The sequence below is a fragment of the Loxodonta africana genome, chromosome 2, assembly GCF_030014295.1.
Source record: "Loxodonta africana isolate mLoxAfr1 chromosome 2, mLoxAfr1.hap2, whole genome shotgun sequence".
In the NCBI taxonomy this organism is placed as follows: Eukaryota; Metazoa; Chordata; class Mammalia; order Proboscidea; family Elephantidae; genus Loxodonta; species Loxodonta africana.
In genome coordinates this window covers 82,732,427-82,757,436 of record NC_087343.1, presented here as the reverse complement: position 1 = coordinate 82,757,436, position 25,010 = coordinate 82,732,427, and the positions used below count along the sequence as shown (strand labels likewise).

The following is a 25,010-nucleotide window of genomic DNA, read 5'->3' as shown; positions in this document are numbered from 1 at the left end:
GTTTTTCTGATGAACCTGTTTTAAGCCTGAACATAAATAGAGAGCATTGTGTACCAAAAATGTCCTTAGACAAGGTCATGATTAAAATGAATAATATGTTGCCTTTACATTAAAAAAAAAAAAAAACTTTCTACACAAATATTTTCCTACACCTTTAAAAAATGCTAGCCATTAACTAAAAAAAAATTTTTTTTTTTTTATTAGGATGAAAGAATTAACATTCTGCCCTAATATTATCAGCTCTGGTGGCACAGTGGTTAAGAGCTCGGCTGCTGGCCAAAAAGGTCAACAGTTCAAATCCACCCTCCACTGCTTGGAAATGCTATGGGGTAGTTCTACTCTGTCCTGTAGGGTCTCTATGAGTCAGAATCAATGGCAACGGTTTTGGTATAAACAAAATTAGGAGAGGGCCCTTCTGATTGTCTTTAGAGATTGATTATGTAAAATATATCTAATTATTTTTTTAAGTAAAATTACCATATTTTTACAAAAATAACACACACCTTTTACGTTTTTTTTGCAGACAGCACCCTCCCTGTGAGGTATTTTCATAATCGCTGGTATGCCAGTTTTTTTCTACATGTTGCTGTGGAAAAAAATTAGCATAGCACACTTATGAAAATACCTCATAGTGGGAGGATGAGGTTGGCAAACAAATGTAGAAACCGCACATTATCTGCATAAAAATATGGTTAATAAAAAAGAACAATTAGGTGCTATATTCCAGATACTTTTCTGGTAGAAAAGATATTTTGAACTAGGATTGAGGTAACCAGAGCATCTTTACCAATTCTTATGGGAAAGTCAGTTAACCTCCTTGCCTCTTAACTTATCCATATACAATGAAAGAAAATCTTTATTACTTTAAATAGAAGAATTTTTGTATGGCAATGTATTATGATAGTGTTTTATACATTATGTTGTTTAAACCTCATAATGATCATAATTGATGGTTATTTTTCTTATTTTTCCAATGAGAAAACTGAAGCTCAGAGAACTTAATTGTCGAAGTTCACATAGCTACTCATAGACCTGGAATTCAACCCTGAGTCTGTCTGAGTCCAGCGTTCATGCTTTTAACTACAAAATTTTATTATGTCACATGAGAAGAGGAAGCTTCAGCTTCTATACACATTGTGCCGTTCTTAATACGGCACTATCATTTTCATGTTGTGACAAATTATCTAGAGATGGCCAAGAAATTTGTAAAAGCTTTGTGCAACTAGATGTTAAAATTCTATTTAAATGTAAAATACTCTTAGGAAGACTTTACCTCAAAATTAGCAGTTCTTTTAACATATTCATGGTTATGAAATTAGTAAGGGTGACTAGTATTAGACATACTTTGGGCATTTCATGAGTTTTCAATCAGCTATTAAAACTAATTACATGCTTGTTCTTCGTTACAGCTAAATTTATTGATTTTCTCTCAAGGTCCTTTTCAAAAAGATTGATGTATTTGTGCAACTTTTAGTCAGGGTACTGGAATACAAAGAGCAATGTGCTTTGTAGTGATTCTTTCCACAAATATACTCTCCCCCTTAATTTCTTACTATGTCTTTTTGCTGTTTTTTATGATTTTGTCCTTTATCATTATTCAGTACATAGTGTTTTGGCCCCAGTAGAACAACATCCTTTTATCCTCCTCCCACCTCCACCCCACCCCTTCTCCTTGCCAGCCCACCTCACCAAAAAAAAAAAGGTTTATCTTCTGAGAAATTGATAGCAATGCTATGAGATTTAATTTGGTCTCAGCAGTATCCTTATATTGGCTGATAGATTGGTTGGTTGGCTGGCCTCTTCCATTTTCATGTGCTCTTCTAAGCATTAACTACCTTATAGGGACAGTACTTAAATAACCTATTTTCTTATGTTCATTTCACCTGTCCAGTTTAACAGAATCAAACTGATTTCTTTTTCATTTTGTTGACGACTTTCCTGAAATTAATAATTGCTAACCTATTATGGAGAATAATTATAACTGATGGAAACCAGTTCAAGAGAACTGTCACTATCCGTTGATGCCGTAGAGAAAACAGCCTCAATCTATTAGTCTCTGAGACATATTGGCTTAAAATTGTACTATGAAAGGCACACAATTACATGTAAAAATAATGTACATAGTTTTATTTTTCACTGCAGCTGCAACAGTGCAGAATGGAGTGTTCGTATAGTCTTTCTTGCCTCTCACTCTACCTCATCTCCTCTCCAAAATCACATCAATGTATTTCATGCACATAAAACACTGTTATTCTAGTTTTATTATAAAGTGATCATGTTACTATGAAATATAACTTGGTAAGAAAAACAGTCTAGGTTTAGATAATCTGGCATTTTAATCAGAACAACAGGGAACCTAGTCAGATTGACACTAGAAGTCACTTTGAATTACACACCACCATTACTCGGATATCAGATATAATATATAATTATATTTAGATATTATGGTAAGTTTTGAAGATCCTTTAGAATTCTTTTGGTTAATTTCTGGAAAAAACTTTCCCTCCATTACAAAAAGACTGCCCCTTTCATTTCAGAGGTGTTTTGCTTTATAAACACATTTACTACTGATATTCTGTCCCTCTTAAGAATTTTCAAAAATTTTTTCTTTTTTCCCTGTTACTGTTTTTATTAGAATGACATAATTATCACAATCATAAAGACGCATAACAAAAATAAAAATATTTTTATTGTTTAGTCTTTCACCCTTTAAAACCTGAAATTCCATGAGTATGTAGTTTATAGGCATGTTAAGGAAATGTGCTCCTTTGAGGACAGAAGCCCAGTTTTTCCTAGTTTGATTTTGTTTTATCCAAAAAGCTATAGTCAAATTATTAAGTGAATTTTTTCCATAAACTGAGCCTATAAACTTCAGCAGACTTCAGAAAAAAATATTTGGATTTAAGAAAAATACAAACTTTAGTATTTATTAAATATAGGAGAACTTTGTTTATATATTACATCTTTATATTCTAGTCAGGAGCATTTTAGATATATGTAAGAAGAACGCAGTACTGCTGATCTTATTAAAGTATCTTATTCAAATATATTCAAATAAGTTTTACTCATTTTTCTATCATTTTCCAGATGGTAATTTTCCAGGTTACTGAACCTTATCTCTTTAAGCAACGTACTTTAAGCCCTTAAGCCCTCTAGATCAGTGGTTCTCAACTCTAGCTGCACATTCGAATGAATGGAGATATTTAAGCAAAACAAAACCTATTGTCAGGCATACACCAGAACAATTAAATCAGAATATAAGGAGGGGAACCTTAGGCATTAGTTTTTTCATTGTTTATATTAGTATTTAAAGAAAAAAAGTCCTCAGGTGATTCTAATGTGCATCCAGTGTTGAGAACCATTTTTGAATAAGAGCCTCTATCTCAAGCTATAAATTCCTTTAAAACAAAATACGTACTCTAGCAGAGACTGGCAGATAGGAAAAAAACCACAAAAGTGTATCAAATAAATGAGTCTTAATCATTTTTGCGGAATCTCTGGGTGGTGCGGATGGTCGAGTGCTTAACTACTAGCCGAAAAATTGGTGGTTCAAACCCATCCAGAGGTACCTTGGAAGAAAGCCCTGGTGATCTGCTTGCAAAAGGTCACAACCTTGTAAACCCTGTGGAGCAGTTCTACTCTTCACACACGGCGGGTCACCATGAGTCAGAATTGACTCGACGGCAACTAACAATCATTTTTGACCTTTTAAAAAATGAACATTTCTCTGCTTTTTAAAAATAGTGTAACAAACATGATATATTTTTTTCTCTGTTAATCAGGGTCATAATTATGAAAATAATTTATTTTATTTTGCTTTAGTACACTTAATAGACTTTATCTTGCCTTACTACACTTTAAGAGTCTGTTCATACAACAAATACTTATGCCAGATACACTTGGGCTAGATCAGTGCACAAAATATTCGAAAATCCCAGCTCTTCAGAAGTTTACATTCTAGCAGGGGTAGACCAAGAGTAAAAACATATAAATAAATTTTATAGTATGTTAGAAAGTAATAAGTGCTGTGAGGGAGAAAATAAAGGGTAGAGCAAAGTAAGAAGTGTCAGGCTTCTGAAGTGGGAGGTTAGAATTTTAAATTAGAGTGGTTCTCCCTGAGGTGAGATTTGTGCAGAGACTTGAAGGAAGTGAGAGAGAGAGCCACACGTTTATTTGGAGAAAGGGCATTTCAGGTGGGAACAACTAGGGGGAAGGCCCTAAAGCGGGGGCGGGGGCATGCCTAGGGTGTTGGAGGAAGTTTAAAGAGTGGCTGGAGCAGAGGGGGCAAGAGAGAGAGCAGCAGAAGTGGTCAGAGGAGTCCTGGTCATGTAGGGTCATGCAGATTGTTGTAAGGACTTTGGCTTTTTCTCTGAATGAAATGGACACCAACTGCAGGGTTTCAAACAGAAGAAGAGTTTGATCTGACTTAGATTTTAAAGGTGTCATTCCGGCTGCTGTGTTACTCAAGTAACTTGGGCATAGAAGGAAGGCATCCAGTTAGGAGATCGTTGCAATAATCCAGGAGAGAGAGTTGAATGCTCGGACCAAGGTGATAAAGAACCAAGGTGGCTGTCTTAGGCAAAGAACCACAATTAGGTGAAGTACGGCAGTGGGCCCATGCGTATGGAATTCACTGGTCTTACCATGTTCCCCATCATCCTGAAGCAGCTGACTTTATGGAACAATGGAATGGCCTTCTAAAGACACAGCTATGGTGCCAGCTAGATGGCAGTATCTCACAGGGTTGGGGCGACGTTCTCCAGGAGGCTGTATATGCTGTAAACCAGCATCCATTATATGGTACCACTTCTCCTGTAGCCAAGATTCATGGGTCAAGGAATCAAGGGGTGGAAATGGGAGTGGCACCACTCACTATTACCCCTAGTGATCTACTAGCGAAAGTTGTGTTTCCTGTTCCTGTGATGTTATGCTCTGCTGGTCTAGAGGTCTTAATTCCAAAGGGAGGAATGTTCCCATTTGGAGACACATCACTGATTCCTTTGAACTGGAAGTTAAAAATGCCACCTGGCCTCTTCGGGCTCCTTATGCCTCTGGATCTACAGGCAAAGAAGGGAGTTACCGTATTGGCTGGTATGATTGACCCTGATTACCAAGAGGAAATCAGGTTGATGTTACATAATGGAGGTAAAAGAAGAGTATCTCTAGAATGCAGAAGATGCCTTAGTACATCACTTAGTACTACCATGCCCTGTAATTAAACTCAATGGAAAACCATAGCAACCCAATTCTGACACAACTGCTGAAGGCGCAGACCCTCCATGAATGAAGGTTTGGGTCACCCCACTCCTGGTACCAAATGTCTTAGGCTGTGTTCTCTAAAGAAAACTAGTGTAGCATACATACATATATATATATATATATATATATATGCTTCACATATGTATGTATGTGTATATATGTATATATATGAATATGTGTGTATATATACATGGAAACCCTGGTGGCATACTGGTTAAGTTCTATGGCTGCTAACCAAAAGGTCAACAGTTTGAATCCACCAGGTGCTCCTTGGAAACTCTATGGGGGCAGTTCTACTCTGTCCTGTAGGGTTGCTGTGAGTTGGAATCAACTCGAAGACAATGGATTTATATATATATATATATATATATGTATATATGTGTGTGTGTGTATATATATACGTAAACTTGGGCCAGGAAGTCCCAAGTCCATGGGTCAAATGTCAGGCTGGAGGCTTCTCCTGACTCACATAGCTGCAGGCCTGATGAGCCCAAGATCCACAGGTCAGATGGCAGGCTGCTGGTCCATGGGTGCGAAGGCTGAAAAATCTAAGATCGGCAGGTAAGATGGGAGGCTGCTGGCCCAAGTCCCAAGGGCTGAAGGTCAGATGCCGATAAGCCAAATGCAGGATCCGGAGCAGAGCAAAAGCTAGTGAGCTTTCCCAGAAAGTGCACATATATTGGATGCAGACCACACCCCCAAGGAAACTCCCTTTGAACTCGGCTACTCACAGCAGATTGTGTCACTGAGGTGATCACCTTATATCCGGTCTCAGCACGGAGGCAATTACATCATTATACAGATGCCATGCTACATCATAACTGCCAAACCATTGAGAATCATGGCCCAGCCAAGTTGGCACACAACCTTAACAACCACAGTAGCTAAATGATTTCTCGATGGATTAGATTTGTAGGATATGAGAGAGAAGTCAAGGATGAGCCCAGGGTTTTGCTTGTTGAGATGTTTAGTGCTGCTTATCGCCTGCCTGCCTGTAGCTGTTAAGTTGATCCCAACTCATAGCAACCCCATAGGACAGAGCAGAATAGCCCCATAGGGTTTCCAAGGCTGTCATCTTTATGGAAGCAGACTGCCACATCTTTCTGCCATGGAGTGGCTTTTGGGTTCGAACTGCCAACATTTCAGTTAGCAGCCAAGCACTTAACCACTGCGCCATCAGGACTATTTGTCACCTACATCAATTTTTTTCTTTTTCTTTTGGACCTCGTTGCCATTATTAGTTCTATCTGTAATAACCCCACCCCTCTTCTAGGCTGTATTACTTTAGTTTAAATTTACTGTTAACCAACAAACCCAAGTCTTTTTAAGAATTACATATAAGTAAGGTTGTTGTTTTAGCATAATAGGCTCTGAGTGAGAATTTGTGTTCCTCTATTTAGGAATAAAGTAAATCAGCCTTCATGCCAGGAGCTTTACTTTTTTCTAGATTCAATCGTTTTATTCTTTGTCGTTGTTGTAAAAAATATATAGATAACGTAACATTTGCCAATTCAACATTTTTCAGGTATACAATTTATTGACATCTATTACATTAATCATATTCATAGTTGTATTCTGAATGATGAAATTTGCCCAAAGTCTGAATCCCTTAATGAGAAGATATTTATAATTTGTATTTTTACTTTTATTTTTATATACAGGCCAAAGAATGGACACCAGCAGGAAAAACAAAGAAAGAGACTCCAAGTAAAAAATTTTATTCCGAGTCTGAGGAGGAAGGTAGCTCTTCTGACAGCAACAGTGACAGTGGTGGGTTTTCTAATTTATGGAAATACATAATTATGTATTATACTGTGGCTTACATGTACACCTCCAGAAAAACAGAAGTCTAGTCCATCGTATCCAACAAGTGCTTTTAAATGAAGTTTATATTATTATAATAATTCCTTTCATGTACATACCACTTTTTAGTATTCAAGGTAATTTCTAATCCCTTCCCATTTGACATTGTCCCCTGGACACATAGCTAGTAAGTGGTAGAGCCGAAATAGGAACCTGTGTTTTTCTGAATTCTGTTCCACCACTGCCTGTTATAAACATTACAGTATTGAAAAACATGGTTTTGCACATGATAAGCTTTTAGTGGGGTCTTTAAAAGTAACTTTTTTTTTCCATTTTATATTCATCCATTTCTCCATGAACCTGTAGAGAGAGAAAGCTAAAATCAATAAATATCCTGTGTATTATAAAGAAACAAAGAGTTAAAGGATTGGAGGCAACTTTATGCGATGAAAAGAACACTAAACAGGAAAGATTTAGTAATCCTGGGTTTTAGCTATGCAAATTGGAGAAGGCACTTACCTTTCTCTATGTCTGATAAATGAAGAGGTTAAGTCTCTTCAGTACTAAAATTCTGTTGCTGATTTGCATAACAAAAATATATTGGAGTTTCTTTTCTAACTGTCATTAACCATTAACCCGTTAGGCAGATCTGACCTAAGAACAAGTGATGCCCAACTTCTTTCTAAAGCATTTATTCCTTGGAGAACTAGAGCCCCTTACTATTACTTCGTCATTAACTATCTCACTCTAAGGTACTTCATTCTTTTTTTTCTCCCGTTTCTTCAGTCAAAATCTTTGTTTTTAGAATCTGATAAAGTAATAAACTGAAAAAATTAGAAAAAAATGCCTCAACCCAGAAGACTGATTCTAAAAAAATCTGGAATTTCAGGAATGATATAAACCAGTGAGAAAGGTCTTTCTGTATAGTTAGGTGTTTACTCCTTCATTTTATACCATGTAAATATTTGTCTCCATCTCATTTTTTCATAAACTCATGCCCATTCATAAACTAACCTTTATCAGTACATATTTGAAATATTCCATTAACATTATGGCTTTTCATGGACTTTTCTGAATATATATAGTAATGAGTTATGTAGCAAGAGTTTGTAGCTACCAGAGGAAGAAAAAAAAAACGTTTTTCATTAGAAGTTATGAGATTTTATTTTCCAATGAGCAAGTCTTTCTGAAAACAAATTTTCTTAAGGGTCCTACTAACTTAGAAATTTAAATAATGGTACCTGAAGTGAACTGGACCCAGATTCATGTTGAATACCCATGTAATATCATCAGAGTAATATTGATGCTTTCTCTTCATTATGTATAGTATGAGCCAGTTACCTGAGTAAATATGTGTTTGTGCATAACTTTCATATCACAACAGATCAGAATGCCCTTATTTAGCAGTTTTGTTTTTGCTTTGTCAAGTTTGGGTAAAATAAAGTTTGCTCTTGATAAAAGATGATCATGATGACAAGTGCCTTACGATGTAACAGTCACTGTTCTAATCACTTTTACATGTTTCAAATCATTTAATCTTCATGACTCTGTAAAGTAGCTGGCATTTTTTTAAGCCTTTTTTTTTTTTTTTATTGTGGTTTTGGTGGAGGTTTACAGCGCAAATTAGTTTCTCATTAAACAATACATATATTGTTTTGTGACATTGGTTGACAACCCCGCAACGTGTCAACACTTTCCCCTTCTCGACTTTGGGTTCCCCATTTCCATTCGTGCAGCTTTCCTGTCCCTTCCTCCCTTCTTGTCCTTGCCCCTGGGCTAATAAGCCCATTTAGTCTTTTATGTATGTTTGAGCTATGAGTATTATTGTTTGTTTTATAGGCCTGTCTAATCTTTGACTGAAGGGTGAACTTCAGGAGTGACTTCAGTACTGAGTTAAAAGGGTGTCCAGGGGCCATACTCTAGGGGTTTCTCCAGTTTCTGTCAGACCAACAAGTATGGTATTTTTTTGTGAGTTAGAATTTTGTTCTACATCTTCCTCCCGTTCTGTCCAGGACCCTCTTTTGTGATCCCTGTCAGTGATGGTAGCCGGGTACCATCTAGTTGTGCTGGGCAGTGTCTGGTAGAAGTTTTGGTAGTTGTGCTCCATTAGTCCTTTGGACTAATCTTTCCCTTGTGTCTGATTTTCTTCATTCTCCCTTGCTGCAGACAGAGTGGGATCAGAATATTTTAGGTGGCCACTCACAAGCTTTTAAGACCCCAGATGTAAAGTAGCTAGTATTATTATCCCCATTTGCTGTAGAGGAAACTGAGACCCAAAGACATGGTAAATGGTGGAGCCAGGGTTGAACCCAAACATTCCAGCTTGAAAACCCATGCTTTTAACTACTACAAGCTATTCCAAAAGAATATAGGCGGTGTTAGTTTTTCACTGTGATATGTAAATGAATCCTAATAGAGTAGATATTATTTACCTATTTGAATAATGTTTTTAATTATTAGTTATGTTCCTGACTACTTCATCAGATAGACCATAGGTAGGGCAGTAGTTTGTCCTCTAATCTAGAATACAACTGTGCACCTGTAATCATTTCAAATAGTAAAAATTGTGCTTCATGTTAAAATACATGTGTACTACATATATCACTTCTGCTGAAGATTCTAGTATACCATAAGCGATACATAAAACATTTAAATGTATAACTCCTAAATATAACCTTAATCTATCTAAAATTCAAACTAGGTAAAATATATAATAACTGTTTAAGTAGTAATTTTGCTTATTGCCTTTGAATTTAGACTTTTTTGGAGATGACTCAAATGGCTTATTTCTCTCTCAAAATTTGTTCCTGAAAAGATTCAACTGTTGCATTTTTTCTTTCTAAATAAAATCTTCAGTTACAAGTAGAATTCAAAATTATTTTTTTATCTTTACATCATTTTTTAAATTTAAAAAAAAAAAGTTTTTGCCATAGCTAGATACTTATGGATTTGAAGAAGGATTCTTTCAAATTTGCTTTTTACTTCGTTCTTTATTTTCCTCTCATTATCAGGAGACCTCTCTGTTTTTTTTGAGTCTCTCCAAGCTCACCCTGCTGCAGCAATCAATAGATCTGGAATGGGGTACAGAAATATACAGTATTGAACAAATGGGGTCCAGTACATTAAAATTCAACATCTGGCTTCATTTGTGATAAATACTGACAGTTGTAAAATAAAATAAAATTTTTTTTTTTTTTTTTTTTAGGTATCCTTAAGTATAGTTAAATGGTTGTAAATCAAAGAACATCTGGTTACATTTTGCAGAGAGTGAATCTGGAAGCAAAAGTGGAGAACAAAGCGAGGAAGGAAACAGCAGTGATGACAGCAGTGAAGACTCTTCCAGTGAGAGCGGGAGTGGGAGCGAATCAGAAGTAGAAAACCAAAGAACAGCCAAGAAGAACTCTAAAAATAAACGAAAAAGGTAACTTACTTTGTCAGAATTTATTTCAGAAAATATTCTGTGATATGTTCCTCCAGGCTAATATTTCCCTTTAATGCATAGAGTGAATAAGTGTGTATTTTTTTTTCCCAAACAGATATGAAATCTTTTAAAATTAAAATGCTAGTAGTTAACATTATCCTGCTACGTGCAATGCTTAGTTTTCATCTTGAACTTGAACAAACCTTACATTTTGAAAATTGGTATAACCTTGGAAGGCTAAGTGATCAAGCAGTAGGTATGAAACACTTAATTACCTTTTGTAGCAATTTTGCTGAGGGCTAAAATTAAATCCTTCAACATTTTGCCATTATGTAACGAAGACAATTGATTTTTCTAAATAATGTTATATTAAAAAGATTATGATCTAAATATTAGAGTCAAGGGCTGTGAAGGGAGACGGTCATAAGATATTTAAGTGCTAGTGCTTTTCAAGATTTCTCATTATCAACATTATCATGTATTAAAGTGTCATTAAAATTTTGAGTAACTGGGGCTAATACCTTGGATTGTGTGAATCTGTTTCCTCCACTGCTGTCAGTGAGTGGCCTCTGCAGACACGATGGCCCCTTCCTCGGGAGCCTGCTGCCCACTCACTTGATGAGCTTGCAGCTTGGCTCAGTCGTGGCTGACAGCACTGATTGGGGCGCAGTACGCTCTCTGCTCCTTTTATTACAGACAGTAATTAAAGCAGCTCGCCCTGCCACTTCCATAACAAACACAGCATAATGCCCTAATTATGACTTTATTAATTTAAGTCAGGATTTAATGATTTTAAAAGTGATTTATATTGTTTTTCCTGTTCAGAACAAATGAAATCTGTAGGTTAAATTAATACAGGCTTTTCATCATTGCAAAGTTAAAAAGCTAGTTACCAGTAAATTCTTTTCATTAGATTAACATCTGAAACTCTAAGCAGTAAGGTAAACAGTAATTACCCATTAAAATTGAGTGATGCATAGTAAAATAATACTTTTACCTTTAAAATCTGATCTTAAAAGCTAGAAGTTAAATATATTCAGAATCAGTCACTTGTTGCAGCAAAGGAGTTACTTGGTTCCTGATCACCTTTTCTTTGAGTGGAATTCTGTATATTTGGTTTAATATCAGAGTATCTTTGATGACATGGTTTATACAATGTATCTTCATTTCTAGGAAGGGGAAGTTTTGTTCAGAGCACTAAATACCTTTTCACATAGCAAAAGCCACTATGCTGGAAATTTAAAATCATGTATTACTTTCATTATTTTTTTTCTTCAGAAAAGAACTTTTCTTTTTATCAGTTTTTGAGTTTTAAAAAATTGCTTATTGCACCAAAGGGAACTACAGATACCTTCTAAACCTAATATTTTTAAGTGTATGTTTTCACTGATGAATTGGGGATAATAAATTGGCGTTCTTTGATAGAGGAAAAAAACAACATATTTTTTAGTCTTCAGATATAATTACGTGTGCTCTGAGATGTTGCCATGGCTCCATTTTTAATAAACAGCAATCATATTTCCTCCACAGAAATCAATTCTAGGAAATATTGATTCTTTTCTTGCCTCACCACTCTCCCCCCCTGTGTTTTTCTGCCTCTTAGAATTTTTTTAACTTTGCCTGTATAACTGTATGTAATTTTCTACAGCTTAAGAAGCATTAAGTATCTTTAAAAACACCCTTTAATAACCGTAACTATTTATGTCTAAATTTGAGATGAGGAGTTTTATATTCCAAAGGATTTCTATTTGAAGGGAGATGGTGTGGCTTAGTGGAAGAAATAATGGACTTTGGGATAAGACAGACTTGAGTTCAAATTCCACTTTTGCCCCTTTTGGCTATATGTCCTTGAGCAAGTTACTTAACTTCCCTGGGAATCAGTTTCATTATTGTAAATGGAATAGTAATGCACCCATCAAGAATATGTTGGGATGCCTAGATTAGGTCATTGCTGTGGAGTGTATAGCATTGCCTGGCACAAGGTAGATACTTAAAAAAAAAAAAAAATTGATTATAATTATTTATTCCAGTGGTGACAAGAACTAGACCTTCAGTTTTGGGAAAATGAAAAACAGCACAGTAGATCTTTCTTCCCTGAGAGAAGGCCTTCTGGAGAACTGCCTCCCTCCCCTAACCCAGAACCCTACTGCTTGCCTTATTCTTCAATTTACGTGTCTCTTCCTCCAGGAAACATTCCCAATCTTTGTTAAGTTTCTTTAGGTGCTCCTCCAAACGTTGTCATAATACGCTATATTTTATTACTTGTTATTTATGCTACTTTATTGCCACTGCTGGCTTACTTCTCTGTATCCACCAGTGAACTTTAGACCCCACAAGATAGGCACACAGAGATCATCACTGTCTTAGTCTACTACTCCACTGTTATCCTTAACACCTAACATAGTGCCAAAATATGGTGGACAAATCAGGCAATAATTTGCTGAAGAGTAAGTGAGCAAACAAACAACTGAAAAGCATTTAGCAGTTATGTGTGATCATTTGGTATGTGAAAAGTTTGTATTTGATTATCTTACATTTTTAGTAAGACTCAGTACATTAGAAGAATTCTCTTTTGAACCAGTTAACATTTTCTAATATAGTGTGTTTGAGACTCACATTTGGAAACGTGTAAGTAATTTTTTTGAACAGCAGAATCTACTAAATGCAAACCTCGAAAGTAATCACATAATATTTAAAGTTATTAATGAACACTTTGAAGTTTTTATGGTTAGCACTTAATGTGTGCTCCTGGTAAACCAGACATTTAATCAAAGTTATTATTTTTTACGTTGTTATTGATAATATTATTTAGTGTTGTTTTATGACCTTTTATATTTGAAGCATGTGTGGCGTGATATAATTGAGTGTGATTGGATTCTGACTTATGTGGTTTTAGGTAATAATATCTTTACTATTATTTCATTAATATAATCTGGAATTTTAAAACCATGTTTGTCTTTTTATATACTAAAGAGAAATGGTTCTTAATAGGATACGCTTATCTGGTAAAGGCCCTGATTTATATGTAAAATGAGGATATATCAACATTTGCTGTTTGAATTTTTAACTGCTTCACAGACTTGTTTATATAAAGGATTTAAAGTTGATATTTCAAATTTTATTATTATGCATAGTGATTCCGAAGATGGAGAAAAGGAACATGAAAAATCTAAAACTTCAGAGTCTTCCAACGCTGAATCAAGTTCAGTAGAAGAAAGTTCTTCAGATTCTGAAACTGAATCAGAATCTGACAGTGCCTCTGAGTCCAGGAAAGTCACTAAGGTAAAAGATAGTACACGTTTGTTACACTTGAAGGTAAATGTTTTTATAGCCTTTTCCCTGTTAAAAATCAGTATTTCCGAAAATTAGTGTTTTGCTAAAAGTCAATAAATGAAGAGTGTTTAATACTGTCGTTGAAAACTAAAACAGCACCATCTTCATTCAGTCATACCTGTGATTTCCCCTCCCTCCCCTGGATAATCATTTCTCTTATAACCCGACCTTGCAGAGAAGTTAGAAACTTTTTTAACCTCATTCCTTGTCGCTGAAAGTAGAGAGGGGGCTCTCAGTGTTATGAGTGTTGCCTGTTTTGTTCTTATCTAGATTGTGACAAGGGAGAGTTTTGCTAAAGGGGAAGCAAAAGGAAGTCATGGAAATAGTATTGAGCAAAGGAATATAAATGTACATACGTCATAAGAAATTGAGACTAATAAGCTTTTTAACTATATTAGGCATTTTGGATAATAGAATATTATTAAAGGTTTAATTAAAGGATATACATTCTTGAACCAGTTAATAAAAATTTCATAGTCATTTATTTAAAAACAAATGCAAGAACCACTTATGTAACGTAATGCTTTTTGATATAATATTTAACACTGAAGTTTGCTTAGCAGCAAAAAAAAAGTGTAAATTACAAAAATGTACTTATTAATATAAAATTCAAACCTAGTAAGAATTATCTTTCTGATCTTTAATTATCACCCCCTTGTAAGTGAATTTAGGAGCCCTGGTAGTTCAGCAGTTATGCTCTCAGCTGCCAACCAGAAGATCAGCAGTTTGAACCCACCAGCAGCTCTGTGGAAGAAAGATTTGGCAGTCTGCTTCCGTAAAAATTACAGCCTTGGAAACCCTGTGGGACAGTTATATACTGTCCTATAGGGTCACTTTATGAGTGGGAATGAACTCAATGACAACGGGTTTGGGTTTTTTGTTTGTAAATGGATTACATTGATGCTAGGCTTCAAATTAAGTACTTTTATATACAGACAGTCCCCAGGTTGTGAACATCTGACTTACAGACAACTTGTGCTTGCCCTTTAATTTTACGTAAATTTGCCCTCGCTTTGAAACCACTGAACCAGCCCCTACCCACAACAAATTCTTCATCACAGTCACCTTCGCTTGCTGCGTGTGTAGCTTTTAAATCTTCGAAAAGGCTTCGAGTCTTTCCTTGCACTAAAGTAAGGCTAAATAAGAACTGTATGCACCTGTTTTGACTCCCCTACTGACTTCTTAAAACACCCATTCAGGAATGGATCTGATTTGTAACCCAGGGACTGCCTGTGTTGTATTATTCCATATGTTGAAAATATGTTCAAACCCTGCCTTTTATTGAATTCAGTTTCTTTTTAAGCCTAATTTTCTTTTTTCACTTATTTTTTTAGTTCTATTAACTTGAATTTCTCGGTATGTCATCTGAGTAGCTAAGATGAAAATCATTGGAATAGACAATTACCCTTCCCTATCCAGAGATTTGTTGTTGAAAAATAAGCATATTTTAAAATTGGCTAGTGTTTGTCTTAACCTTATTTCAAATATTCTTGCATACAATAAAACCTATCTTAAACTTATGTTTAAAATTTTTGTGTATATGTAGTGTATGATCTGAGATTTCTGTTTTTCAAACATTCACATAAAATCTTAGAGATCTTTTAAGACTTATTAATCCGATCTCATATAAAAACTTATTATATAATCAATTTATTATACTCTCATTTCCTACTTTATTGAATTATAAAAAAGCATTAAATAATATTTAAAATAAAGAAGTTTTTAAAATGGACATTAAGTACAACCCAGAATAAGAAATCAGTGTTTTTTAAAACAACAGATCAAGAAATCAGTGAATATCAAGTGAGTATAATTGGAGTTATTCTTAAAAGGTTTTGTAAAAATTGAAAAATCAAGGTAAACTCCAGTGTCTATGTAGTAGTAGAAGCAGAGCTTAGGAGCCCATTAAAAAATGACAGTGGAACCCCAGGTCAGTGATTTAATTGGTTTCTTTGTCAAAGACTTTTAATAATCTGATTAAATCTCTTGATAATTCAAAATATTTTAAAATATCAGTGTACAAAATTCAAACTTACAATGAACCAAGCCCCCTTGAGAAATTTAGGTTTTACTGACATTATTGAGAGTCGTGTCTATGTGTTTTGCTTAGAGGGCTTATTTTCTCTATATTACAGACCTTTTCTGGTCTGTAATTGGCAGATAGCGTTGTTTATTTGTTTCATTTTAGCAGCTGGAATAACTATTCTCCGCCTTGGAGCCAACGTAGCTCTTTATTTCTTTCCATTTCTCTCTTGAGTGTTTTGGAGTTTACCGTGCCCCTTGCAGTGTACCAGTTTTCTAACAATGGCGGGCAGCTCTGTAATCGTGGAAGAGTCCTGCTGCCCCAAGTGTTGCCGCTTCTGCTGTAAAGGATGAGTAATGACGGCAGATGGTGGATGCTTTACCTTAATTTAGCATGACAGTCTGTTAATGCTGGAAATCCATACACCTTAGATCTGCAGCCTAGCTAGCCTATACTTCTGCTCTTTCTCTTCCTTTTCTTTAATCTGGCCAATATGTTTTGGGGGCATTGAACATGAAAATGAGACCATGAGGTACTTTGAGTATATGGCTTTCAAAACAGTTAATTTTTATGATGGTCCTGTGAGATAGGTATAGTGTTCTACTTGTTGGGAGATAATATCTTTTATGCTTCAGTTTCCTCATCTCTAAAGTAGAAATGCTAATACCTATCCTACTTCTTTCAAGTGTTACTATAAAAAAAATCCAGTGTGAAAGGTCAATGTAAAGCCCTATATAAATCTAAAAGATCATTTTTAACATTTCTAAAGTTGAGCATTCATTCCATGAGAGCGCAACAGTGTTAGAGTTATAGAACCCAAAATTTTTTTTAACTCTAAGCCTCTTGCATTTTCTTAACTCTTTTTACACTAGTCAAGTGATAAGTTAAAACTCAGTTACGACCCCTTACCTGCTTCCTGCCATCCATTGTGGTTTCTCATAACGCTCTACTTACCCTCCTTTTTGGGGGTCCGGGGGGGCATTTAGCTCTGACTAAGTGATTCCTGTCTACTTAGCCAAGAATAAGTCCTGCTTCCTTTGGACCTTATTTTGTTGATGATCATCTGCCTCCTCTGTACCTTCAGTCTCTTCCCCCACTAATTCGTTCTCTGCCTGTCACCACACTCAGGTCTATTCTAACATTTAAATAAAGAGAGAAAAGGTGAGAAGAGATGAGGAAGGACAAACAGAGTGAGAGTTTGGAAAATAACCCAGTTATTTCTTAGTCACTTACAAATTGGTTTCCATCCCTCTCGTTTCCTACAGAAAAGCCTGCTGTGACCTTTCCCCAAACCTAATGGCCTTCTCTTAGTCATTATCCTTTGTTGACCTTTTTTTATGACTATTTCCCTACTACTTGAAATACTCTGCACCTCTTTTCTTTTGACTTCTTTGATCTTTCATCCTTTTGATTGCTTCACTTTTCACACCTTTCTGACACCCACGGGGAGCCCTGGTGGCACAGTGATTAAGAGTTCAGCTGCTAACCAAAAGGTCGGCAGTTTGAATCCACCAGCTGCTCCTTGGAAGCCCTTTGGGGTAGTTCTGCTCTGTCCTAGAGGGTCACTATGAATAGGATTTGACTCGACTGCAGTGAGTTATTTGTTTTGTTGTCGACACCGAAGTTTGCACATTGCCCCAAAATTAATGCTTAGTATACTTTTTTTTTTTTAAATATTATTTGATCTGAGTTTGTTTTTCTTTAGTCTTTCTTTTTCTCTTCATTTTTCCTGTTGCAGGACCTCAGTCACTCCTGTAACTTCAGCTAGTGTGTTTATGTGAATTGCTTTCCATGGTAACATCTCCAAATCCCTAGAACAAATCCAGTTTTTCTTCCGAAATTCAGACTAAATTCTTAGACCTCTTGTCGGGCTACTGGTTCTCCAAATCTAATATATCCAGAAAAATATATGCTGTACCCTTTAGTGCCCGCATTCTTTGTGTTCTCCCAGATCTCTCATCCTGTATATTTGGGAAGTTGCCAAGTCCTATAGATTCTGTGCACTATTTCTCTTATCTGTCTCTTCTTTCCTTTTACCACCATTCTCGATCACTTCATTACCTTACTCACAGACCATTGTTATTGGTGGGTCTCAGAATGTAACCCTACTGCAGTCCTTCTGTACAGCTGCCAGATTGATGTTAAAGTTACCTGTAATAACACCCTGTTGCCCTTTGAGTTTACTAAACTCAGGCTAACGTGCTCACACCTACCTTTCTAGTCGTAACTCCACTCACGTGTCCTGTATTCTAATGCCAGTGAACTATTTGTGGTTCTTTTAACATGCTATATGCTTTTGTTGTTCTTTTTGCACCATTTCTCCTATTATAGAAAATATAAGCTGGTGAGAAAGTGGTCTTATATCAAAGTGTAGTCCCTCCACTTCTAGCTTGACAGGAGAATGACTGCATGCAATAAAAAATGTTACTGATGAGGGGGTATTACTCATGTGAATGGTGTTGGGACAGTCAGAAGAATTAGAGGTACTGCTAAAGTGTTTATGTCCCTGAAGTGTTTGCCATTTAACACCAAGCTTCAGCATATACATAAGGCACAAAACTGTAGTCATACATCCTGTCATCGTGTTGTTTGTTTGTTTTATGGATTGGGAGATGTCCTCATTTGGTTTCAGATACAGTAAATAACGATTGTTCTTTATCAAGTCAGTAACGTCTTGTTCTTTAGTTACAGGTATTGTGATAGGTGAGAATATTTTCATCAGTAGATGTTCTTTTCTGCAATACACTTAATTGAGAAATATTTTAATTTAAGGATGGTTAATTGCTGGGTTGCTAACTGAAAGGTCAGCAGTTCAAACCCACCAGCTGCTCTATGGGAGAAAAGACCTGGTGATCTGCTCCCTTAAAGATTTTAGCCTAGAAAACACTATGTGGCAGTTCTACTCTGTCCTGTAGGGTCACTATGAATAGGAATCGGCTCGATGGCATGCAACAATAGTCATTTTTATGAAATAATTATTTTGCCCCAAATAATGCTTACAGCAAAGTTACTTTTAATAATTGTATATTTTACGTACTTTCATAAACTTTACACAGTATAAAGGGAAAACGTGTTTTTTACACAGAACATTGGAGAGAAAAATGAGTAATATAGCCCATATTGTATCAGGAAGAAATTCACATTTATATCACATTAACCTATTTTTGTATAATTAAGTTATATTCTGCTTATTGTTAAAATTATGTGTTAAACAGATGATGACAATTTTATTTAAAATAATGTCTTAAAAAGTTTCCAGTTTTTATCTCTCTTTTTTTTTAATTGAACCTAGTCTTCAGTGTCTTTAACTAGCTGGTATATTAAAGTGCTCCTACATACTATAGTTTTTTCAGCTATCCTTTTTTTAGTGTGTTATTCAGATCTTCACTCTGAGGTGATAGTTCAAACTAAATTGTCTAAGTACCAAATACTGAAGATTTAGATAATCTATGATTAAACAGATAAAATTTTTAAATCATGATTATAGTTTTACTGTGAATAGCTTTCATATATTTACCTTCTGTATGGAGCCCTGGTGACACAGTGTTTAAGTGCTTGGGCGCTAACCAAAAGGTCAGTAGTTCTAACCCACCAGCTGCTCCGTGGAAGTAAAGATGTGGCAGTCTGCTTCTGTAAAGATTTATAGCCTTGGGAAACCCTATGGGGCAGTTCTTCTTTGTCCTACAAAGTTGCTAGGAGTCAGAATCAACTCAATGGCAATGGGTTTGATATTTTGGTCTTGTATATATTTACATTTTAATCACATAAATTGTATAAAGCATAATAATCTTTCAGTGTGAAATAAATACAAAGTATTTAACTTACTTGCATTTAATAATATTTAATGTTAAGAGCAAGGACCCCTAGTGGCACAATGGTTAAGCGCTCAGCTGCTAACCAAAAGGTTGGCAGTTCGAATCCACCAGCTGCTCCATGGGAGAAAGACCTGGTGATCTACTGCCATAAAGATTACAGCCTAGGAAATGGACTTGACAACGCACAACAACAATATTAACAGCACCCCTATATTTGAATAAAAATTAAGATTAATGTGTGTACAGAATCCCATTACCATTGAGTGGATTCTGACTCATGGTAACCCTATAAACCAAAACCAAACCCATTGCTTTCGAGTAGATTCTGACTCATAGCCACCCTATAGGACGGGGTACAACTGCCCCATAGAGTTTCCAAGGAGTGCCTGGTGGATTCGAACTGCTGACCTTTTGGTTAGCAGCCATAGCTTTTAACTGCTACACCACCAGCAACCCTATAGGACAGAGTAAAACTGCCCCATAGGGTTTCCAGTGAGCAGCTGGTGGATTCGAACTGCTGACCTTTTGGTTAGCAGCCAAATACGTGTACTAGCTGTGAGAAAATAGTTCCATTTGTATACCTAGCAATGTTCTAGATTTGCCAGTTGTCTTTATCATAAGCTGTACATATCTCATAAAACTTTGCTAATCCTTTTTCAGAGAAACTGATTAAATCTCCTAAGTGCTCTAATGTCCAGTCGCCGGTATTGTGACTAGTGTCCAAATTCCTGTAAATATTAAGATTTCCCTTTAAAAAAAGATCTACCACTGAAAGATTCTTGAGGATAAAGTAAATTTAGCATGTGGTATTAGGTAGATTATGGGTAATAGTGAAAGGAATTATTTTCTGCTTGGTTTTCTGCTGTATTTGAGAAATAAGAAAAGTTTTACATGTGTTTTTATGAGTATTTATGTATGTTACAATTATATAACCTCTTTGAATATTGAAGAATATTGGCGTTTAACAACTCAAAGCCTTGCCTCTTTCCATTGATATCTTTCCCAATTTAGTTCGTTTTTTAAGTTCTCTAAAACAGAAATACCATTTCACTCCAATCGAGGTCTTCAAATCCAAGTGAGTGTCATTAAACTTTCATGTTGAAGGCAGGTATAATCTAGTAGGCAAAGATTTGTTTTTAGCAATTTAGACTTCTTCATAACTTATAAAGAAGTTTCAATTTACTGGCAGTGTACTTTTGTTTTAAAATACAAGTTTTTAAGTGTAAGCCTCAGATTTTTTTTTTAATCAAATTCATCAGGTAACTTGAAGGCACATTGTCCTTGGTTGGTAATTCTAACTGAAAATATTTTATGCAAACATCTCGCCCTGTGAGGCTAGAAATTAGCGTTGAATTGTTGATTTCAAAACAGAATGTGAGTTTGGTGAACTTTATGTACCACTTATCCTGTTTTATAGTTTTAGATTTAAACCCTGTTTACAATGGTTTCTTCTTAGGAAGTGTATTTGATGCTTGTCATGTCAGATCTTTTTTCTACTTGCTTTTTTCAGCATGAAAATGAACATGCATAATACATAAAAATCTTTACAGGTATATTACTACATATTTTTGTTTCTGTTATTTGGAGCTTAATAAGTATTTCCAGGATCTTTTTATTTATTATTTGAAATGAAATATATCAAATAGAAATCAGTTTCTTAACCCTGTGACTTTGTATTTCATTTTGAAAATGTTGATGTGTTGAGGTGTATAATCGAATGCCATAGAAACAAAATGGAGATTTGAAGATGATGAATTGATAACTAGGTAGTTGTGTAGTGAGATTTTAAGATCAGTTACTGTTGTCCTTATAAAAGTCTAATACAGTCACTCAGCTGTTAAAAACCTAATCTTCTATTTAAAAAAAATATACAGAAACAAATTGTCTATCTTTCTGCCTGATCTCTTCTCAAGTACTAACACAATGGAAACAGTGGGTGATCTGTCAATGTGTTTGGTTTGTCAATGATGGTTTTGTATAAATATTGGGAGGGTAAGAAATAAAATTCACACAGTAAAATATGATTTCATCTGCCTTTTCTCTGCAGCCCCATGGCTCATGCTGCGGTGTGAAATTCTCATTTTACACACTTTGCAGGCGGAGCACATGAATTATGCATTGAGCAAGAAAAATCTCCTGCCTCAAGTCCTATATGCATTTACTCAGGTTCTGTCTCTATTACCAAGATGAATTGCAAATGGAGAAATGTTTGATAGAATAGAGCTCTTAACTTCTTTGTTTAGAATTCAGATTTTTATTTTTATAGTAAATCCTTTAAGTATGAAAATGCTTTGAACTTACTATGGATTTTTTAAAAATGAAATATAAAAGAGGAATGCCAAACACATCACGAAGCTTTTTATAGCTGTGATTCAGAATGCAAGGCTTTTTCAATTCTGTAGAAATAACCATTATCTATTGCTAATGTTGTATTTCAGTCACTGGTTATTTGCTCTTCCCAAAAAGTCAATGAAATTCTGTCCTTTTAGAGCCTTTTTTTTCTTTCTGCTTTAGGCTTCTAATAAGAGATTATGCCAACTTCACATGCAGCTCTTTTCCTGTGTTGTATGTGACCTGATGTGTATTTAATAGATATTGTTACACACTCTTAGCTGTGAAGTAGAAAATAAGGTATAGACTTGCCGCCAGCTTCAACTTTATCTTGATTTGATAGGTTTCTAATTTTTCAGGTCGGAGAGTTACAGTTTCCTGAAGACAGTCATGCACCGTTGTATCTTATGGGAAGCTACACCTATTGTGCTCGGCATAGCATTTTGTTAAGTCACATGGTGATGAGCTCCTTTTGCTATATGTTCTTTTTTCACAGGAATGATACTCTAGTTGAAATGGCATTTTCAATTCTCAACCTATGCTTTAAGTTACTTGCAGCTTAAAACTTAACATTTAAAAAAATTTTCCCCAGTCCTAAAAATTGTTACTCATTTCAGAGGGTAAAGAGAGGGGCAAATATTGTTGGTTTTGTTTTTAAATAAGGAATGAAATAAAATCCCATCTAGATGATTCAGAGTTTTCAGTGGCAGAAATAACTGTTTTAAGGAAGAAAAATTAATGCTAATGATATCAGTATAACTGGTGAATATCCTTTAGTTATGTTTAACTAAAACTACTGTATGACTCTTGAAAATAATTTTTCTAGGTATTGGCATGAGGGAAAAAACAGGAATGATTTAAAATTTTTATGTAGCATATAATTTGATGTAATGCTCTTGTTCATGTGTGTGCACTGTTGTGAGAGCTTGGACACTGTGTATACTTTACATGGTGTTAGTATACATTTTGCTTCAGTAATACCTATCAGTAGTTAGAGGACTACTTCAAAAATGTTTATAATAATTCACAGTAACAATAGGCTATAAACTCCTGTGGTATTTGAAGGCGGGGCCTATGCCTGTCTTAACGGTCACCTCCATTGCACAGAATCTGACATTATAAAAATTCAGTACATATCTGTTGAATGACTGAATAAATAAACAGAAACTTTTAGTGAAAACTTAAGTTTTGGCTTTTAATTTTAGAAGATTCAATTTAAAAAAAAAGTATTCCTTATAAAAATAAATAATTTTGACCCAAATACATCTCTTTATTATCTTGAGTTGTTTGTAATGTTACTCACTACTGTACTTAATTTATACTTTTTTATAAAACTAATTTTAAAATCTTTTTTTGAATCTCTAAACTGTGAATACCCCAGGTTTAGAGGCATTGTTTTCTATCCCATGGCTATACAGTGTATTTCTTAAATATAGTAAACTGAAAACAGTAGAGAAAGTGAAATCCTTTTCAACCCTAAAGAAGAGGAGCCTGAAAATGTCGCATATAGATTTTAGTGGATACCTGTGGCAAAAGAAGTCTGACACAACCCAGTGTTGAAATATAAAGTACCTAGCTGGTCACAAAGTAAACCTCAGAAAAGGCTAACCTCAGAAGCCGTCAACAACTTCAGAGCTAAGCATATGTTGTTTGAGCTTTTCCTTACGTCAGCTTGTTTAAAGATTATTTTCAAAAATGTCTGTGTACCTGCTAGCAAAGAACCACGATTTTCCATTTGCAAAACCTTGTCAGATTATAAAATAATTATTATTTACATCCATATTTTAATTTTATTTTCTCCTGAAGGTTCTTTATAATCTTTAAGCACAAAATGTTTAAAAATTTGCATGATGGAGAAGAAATGTTGTTTGCTATCGGAAATAATAATTTTCTTTCAAACAAAATTTCATGTAACAATGCAGAAACTGATTTTTTTTAGAAGACTAAGCAGAGAAACAAATGTCTGTTTTGGGACATTAAGGACTACTTTTTTCATTTTGAAACTAGAACACTCAATAAATGAAATGTTTTTTATTTTATAGGAGAAAGAAAAAACAAGACAAGATAGAAATCCTGTTCCCAAAGATGTTTCATTGCTAGATCTAGATGATTGTAAGTATTATAATTTTTAATTTTTCATCTATTAGGAAGAGTATTTCTTTGTTTTTATATTATTTTTTATTTGCATATCTCAAAATAAAGTATCAACATCTCGTGAAAGATTTATACAAGAATAAGGCAAGACAGTTTTGGAAATCAATTGTATTAGTATCTTTCACTTTCATCTGTTCAGCATCAGCTTTGTATCACATGAATGATATAAATAAATGTAGATGGTCAAGTAAAAGTGCACCAAATTCATTTTAATATCTCTCGCTTGAGCAATTTAAAATAATTATCTTTATCTCACAACTTTTTCATTGTTAAATGTTGATTAAGGGGATTGATACATCCAACTTAGGGAGGTGGGGAACTGGGAAAGTAAATGGAAAAGTAAGGAACAGCCCATCTTGTACTTGCCACACTTTCGGTAGGAATGCAAATCAGTACAAAGCCTTTGGAAGTCAGTTTGACTATACCTATCAATATTTTTTTTTAATTATTTTTTCTTGTACTTTAGATGAAGGTTTATGGAACAAACTAGTTTCTCATTAAACAGTTAGTACACGTATTACTTTATGACATTGATTAACAACCCCTGACATGTCAGCATTCTCCCTTTTCAAGCTTAAGTTCCCTATTACCAGCTTTCCTGTCCCCTTCTGCCTTCTAGTCCTTGCACCTGGGCTAGTATGCTCCTTCAGTCTCGTTTTGTTTTATGGGCCTGTCCAATCTTTGGCTGAGGGGGGAGCCTCAGGAGTGACTTCATTACTGAGCTGAAAGGCTGTCCAGGGGCCATACCCTTAGGGTTTCTCCCATCTCTGTCAGGCCAACAAGTCAGGTCTTTCTTTTTGAGTTAGAATTTTGTTCTACATTTTTCTCCAACTTTGTCCAGGACCCTCAATTGTGATCCCTGTCAGAACAG

At 35.2% G+C, this 25,010-nt stretch overlaps 1 protein-coding gene across 3 annotated transcripts in view; it reads left to right on the top strand.

The window, feature by feature from the left end:
• Positions 1 to 25,010, top strand: part of AP3B1 (adaptor related protein complex 3 subunit beta 1) — a 278,558-nt gene that overhangs the window by 171,459 nt on the left and 82,089 nt on the right. For all 3 annotated transcript variants that reach the window (XM_003408109.4, XM_064273483.1, XM_064273482.1), the window contains 4 exons: positions 6,921 to 7,029; positions 10,327 to 10,483; positions 13,618 to 13,765; positions 24,028 to 24,097. In XM_003408109.4, coding sequence (XP_003408157.2) covers positions 6,921 to 7,029; positions 10,327 to 10,483; positions 13,618 to 13,765; positions 24,028 to 24,097 — 484 coding nt within the window. The remainder of the gene's footprint in view (positions 1 to 6,920; positions 7,030 to 10,326; positions 10,484 to 13,617; positions 13,766 to 24,027; positions 24,098 to 25,010) is intronic.